Genomic DNA, 4938 nt, shown 5'->3' on the forward strand with positions numbered 1-4938 from the left:
CAGCAGGACGTGTCAGGCGGGTGCTGTGCTGGGGGGAAGGGTCACCCTCACCCCCTCCCAAATCCAGGCACGTGTGCCCGGGTATTGAGAAGCAGCGAGGCGTGAGGGCAGGCGGGGCCGGGCGTGTGCCGCCGCAGCCGGAGGGGAGGGGCGGGGCTCAGGTACATCTGCCGCCTCGCTCGTGCCCCCGCCCCCAGCAGCACTTCAGCCGCCGGGCCCGGGCTGGGATTGGCTGTGGCGGTGACAGCTCGGCGTGTGCTCGGGAACATCGCCGCTTATAAAGACAAGGCGGCCCCGAGGCTGAGGATCCACAGAACGGCTCGTACAGCACCTCGGACAGAGCCGACGCGGCCAGAGCAGCACCTCGGACAGTGCCCGCTACATCCTCCCCACCTGCAGACATGCCCAAAGGCTTCCTGGTGAAGAGGAGCAGAAAGTCCCCGCCTGTGTCCTACAGGGTCCGGGATGAAGATGAGGATCGCGGGGAGTGGATGATGTTCGCTGCTGTGTCCGGGCACAGGCCGGAGCTGTGTACTGCAACAGGAGGATTCCCAGCCCCAGCCAGTCCTGACCGAGCGGCCCCGGCTCCCCCCTGCAGCCCCAGACCACCCCCAGCCGGTCAGTATGGAAACCCCGACTCTGTGCAGCAGTCATTGTCAAGCCCGACCCGCCCGGTCAGCCGGGAGTACCTGGAGCGCAGCTTCAGCCTGGGCTCCCCGGTGTCCGCAGAGTCCTTCCCGGCTATGGTGACTTCTATGGAGCCACTGCTGTACCAGCCCACCGATCTAAAGCTAAGCTCCTCGGGCAACCTGCCGCCTGCCTCCTCCACCTCCTCTGGGGTCCTCCTAAAGCGTCCAGCCGAGCCCCAGACCAAGATCAGTGGCCATCCAGCCAACGGGCTACCCAGCGGCCATCCCAAGCCGCCCGCCGCTAAGAAGACCAAAGCCATCCGTAAACTGACGTTTGAGGACGAAGTGACCACGTCCCCGGTGCTGGGGCTGAAGATCAAGGAGGGTCCGGTGGAGCCGCCCCGCAGCTCCGGCCACAAGCCCCTGGGGGAGTTCATCTGCCAGCTGTGTAAGGAGGAGTACAGCGATCCCTTCTCCCTGGCACAGCACAAGTGTTCCCGCATCGTGCGGGTGGAGTACCGCTGCCCCGAGTGCGACAAGGTGTTCAGCTGCCCTGCCAACCTGGCCTCCCACCGCCGCTGGCACAAACCCCGGCCCCCCGCTGTCCCCAGCGCCCCTGCCGCCAAAGATGAGCCGCTTAGCGACCGTGACACCCCGAGCCCTGGCGTCTCAGAGTCCGGCTCCGAGGACGGTATGTACGAGTGCCCCCAGTGTGCCAAGAAGTTCCGGCGCCAGGCCTATCTGCGGAAACACCTGCTGTGCCACACCGCCGAGGAGCTGCTCTACCCGGAGGACAGGAGAGCAAAGAGCCCCGGACCCATCAACCTGAGCGGCAGCTCCGAGTGTCACCCGTGCCCTGTGTGTGGGGAGACGTTCCCGGGGAAGAGCAGCCAGGAGCGCCACATCCGCCTCCTGCACTCGTCCCAGCTGTTCCCCTGTAAGTACTGCCCGGCCACCTTCTACAGCTCGCCCGGCCTCACCCGGCACATAAACAAGTGCCACCCGTCCGAGAACCGGCAGGTCATTCTGCTGCAGGTGCCTGTGCGCCCGGCCTGCTGACCAGCCAAAGACTGAGCAATCATGGACCAGTGTGGGGAGGGGGGTCACTGGCAGCTGTGCCAGGCCACGTGCAGGACACAGGAGAAGAGGCCTGGTGGGCAATGAGAGGGCATCATGTCTGCCCACTATTAGCCCTTCCAAAGGGACTGCAGGACATATGCCAGGCTGAGTACCCTCTCATCCCAGGAGCTGCCAGCACCTGATAGCATTGGACTGCTGCCAAATGGCCCTGACCACTGTGGCCTAAAGAGAACTGTGCCTTTCCTGATGCAACCCATGCTGCCACCCTCCTCTAGCCTGGAGATGCCGGCTCTGCCACCCTTCACCTCTACTTACTGTTCTCTCGCTGCCAAATCAAGACACAACCAGTAGCAGCCATATAGGTTGAAGTGCATTAAATGTGGTTATTGTGCTTTAAAGCAAGACAGCCAGTCACACAGGGCAGAGGACACTATGGGTAGACTGTACCAATGACTATGCCCACCTGGTAAGGGAGGCAGCATCTCTATACTAAAGCAATAATGTTCTCCAGAGACCACCACTGACAAGTGAGACAGCACTACACATGGAGGCAATGCAGTCCCCTAACCCATCCCATTGTGGATCCTTTGCACTGTCATAGAGCTTGGCATTGCCCCTCCAGCCTTAATAGGGGTAACATTATTGCTTTTCTGCTGTGCTGCCTCCCCCTCAATCACTAGTGATGCAAACATGTAATAGTGTTGTCTCTGTGTCTGCTCCTTGGTGCCATGGCAGCGGGCCTGGCATTGGAAGGTGAGTGTAGCTGTTCTGTAGTCTTTTCTGTTGTAGGATGACACAAGAAGTCATGGTGTTCCTGGATCAGAACCTGTATTTGGTGTGTGCATAACTCATGACGTGTAGGGTGGGCGCCTTCTGCTTTCTTTGCCTGTTTGCCCACCTTCCTGTAGACAAGGGTCAAGGTGTTCTGCAGTTTCTTCTTACTTTGTCTTCTGTACTTGTCCCCCTGGTTCTTGTCTGTTGACCTTGTTCTGTAGCCTACGGGTTCCTGTCTGGAGTCCACATTGAGATCTACTACTGCCTTTCTATTCACAGCCTGTTCCTGACATGATGATTAGCTTTATAATGGCTTGTGAACGCTGGATCCTGTCCATATATTTTCTGTGAACAAATCTGTTATTAGGATGGGGGAGGGGGAGACGTTTATTTAGTCTTTAGCCACAAATGCCTTGTCTCATAACTGTAGAAGAAAAGATAAACTGCCTTGTATGACTTCACCAGTATAGAGGCCAGCCAGTCATCATCATCATCTTCATCGCTGCCTGATGGGCGCTTACACTACTATCCAAATGTATATGTTAATTTTATGATTAATTATGTTTATTTATTCCTTTATTTATTTATGTGAATGACAGATGTGACTATTATTTGATCACACTTTTATTGGAGTATTTTTGGTATAACATTCCAGATTGCAATCTCGCTTTTATTTATTTATTTGTATTCTTTTTCTTACACTAACGGCTAAATAATAACAATTTGAAGGGTTGCGCCTTTCTACATTCCTAAACAAATGGCTATTTCCATTCATTGTGCTTTAAGGGGCAGATGGCTCTATTAAACGGATAGCTCTTAAATGTCTAGAAGCAATCTCTTTTCTACATACATTATTTTCTTAACTGCTAGCTATTTATAGAGAGCTTCAATAGAACTGTTTCGACTGTGTAACAATTTGCTATTCAAATAAAATATTTTCAAATTCAAATGTAAACTTGCCGACTTGTGTTTTTACTATACTGTTATTGTGTCTGATACTAACACCATACACTGTCCTATACAGGAAAACCTCTCCAGAAGACCACCTATAATCTAGACTAAATTCCCTTACTAAAAGAATAATATATTTGCCCCTTTCTGAGAGGACCCCCCCCCTCTATAAAAAAAAAATGCAATTTTAGGTGATCATCTCAAAAGGGTTTCACTGTAACTTGTATACAGGTACTCTGGAGGTTGTCAAACGGAGATGCCCAGACAGGTAAGTTATCTGGAAGTATCAGGGTTGACAAACTACGAATGGGAGGAAAATATCTTTGATATACCAGATTTAAAAAAACTAATATCCTCTTCAGTGTAATAGTCTACTTTAGAGCTTTTCATATTTTATCATTTTTAGAATATTTTTTTAGATTTTTTTTAATTAAATTTCTAGACTTTTTTATGAAGAATATTTTTTTAAAGCGGTGAACTTTTATCATAATTTTCACATTAATCGTGGCTTAAAGGGGTTATCACAAGATCAACATTTATCACCTATCCATAGGATAGGGGATAAATGTCTGATTGCTGGGGGCTCCACCGCGGGGACCCCTGTTCCTCACTGCAGTGGCGGTCGAGCATGTGCGCTGCTGCTCCATTTAGTGTCTATGGGACTGACAGACAGGTGAGTACAGTCCTTAGCGACTTCTGCCAGCCCCATAGACATTGAATGATGTGGCAGGGCACAAGCTCGACCACTGCTCCATTCAAGCTCCTCACTGTGTAGGGTGCAGTGAGGTAAAACGTGGGAAGGGCTAGGGACCCCTCTTCTAGTGATTGTGGGGACCAGGTTTTAGACATTTATTATCTATCCTATGAATAGGTGATGAATCCTGGTCTCGGGGTAAACCCTTCAACTTTCTAGATTGCAGATACATTGTAAATTTCAGGCCGCAGCAATCCAATAGCAAAGTAGAATATTTCAAATAAACAGGTTGAGTTACAGATAATCTGTGTTCTTCAGGAGATCACATTCAATGATATTGCCAGAGCATAAATTATTTATTTGGGATTTCATAATAGTCAAAGATGTAGAGAATGAAGGATAGTCAGCTGCTGTGGGACTACAAGTGCCAGCATTCCTCTATTCCTGGGTAATTAAACAGCCTCTGGTTACCTGCACGACTCATGGACATGTATAGTGGAAAAGCAGCAGTATGAACATTCCCTCTGCTTTCAGACACTTCTAGAATGTAATCTCAATATATTTGTACAGAATTACTGCAGTTCATGTAATCAGGTTTCAAGAAAACTTTAGGGTTCACATTAAGTAATTCCTGACTACATTTGCTGATCCACAGCTTATCATCATGTAAGGGCCTTTTTCATCAGGCAAATGAGTGTTCACAGAATGCTCGTTGCCAATATCGGAAGTAACGAGTATTAGCTCCTTGTGAATGGCGCAAACTAACGCTGATCAACGAGCGGTCTCGTTTACACGGTCCAGGTCGGGATG

At 50.6% G+C, this 4938-nt stretch overlaps 1 protein-coding gene across 1 annotated transcript; it reads left to right on the forward strand.

Annotated features, from left to right (window-relative positions):
* Positions 1–220: 220 nt before the first annotated feature.
* INSM1 (INSM transcriptional repressor 1) lies at positions 221–3397 on the forward strand. Its single transcript, XM_075862973.1, has one exon. The coding sequence runs from the start codon at positions 402–404 to the stop codon at positions 1686–1688; it is 1287 nt and encodes a 428-aa protein (XP_075719088.1). The 5' UTR covers positions 221–401; the 3' UTR covers positions 1689–3397.
* Positions 3398–4938: the final 1541 nt, after the last annotated feature.

The sequence above is a fragment of the Rhinoderma darwinii genome, chromosome 4 (genome assembly GCF_050947455.1).
Source record: "Rhinoderma darwinii isolate aRhiDar2 chromosome 4, aRhiDar2.hap1, whole genome shotgun sequence".
Lineage (NCBI taxonomy): Eukaryota > Metazoa > Chordata > Amphibia > Anura > Rhinodermatidae > Rhinoderma > Rhinoderma darwinii.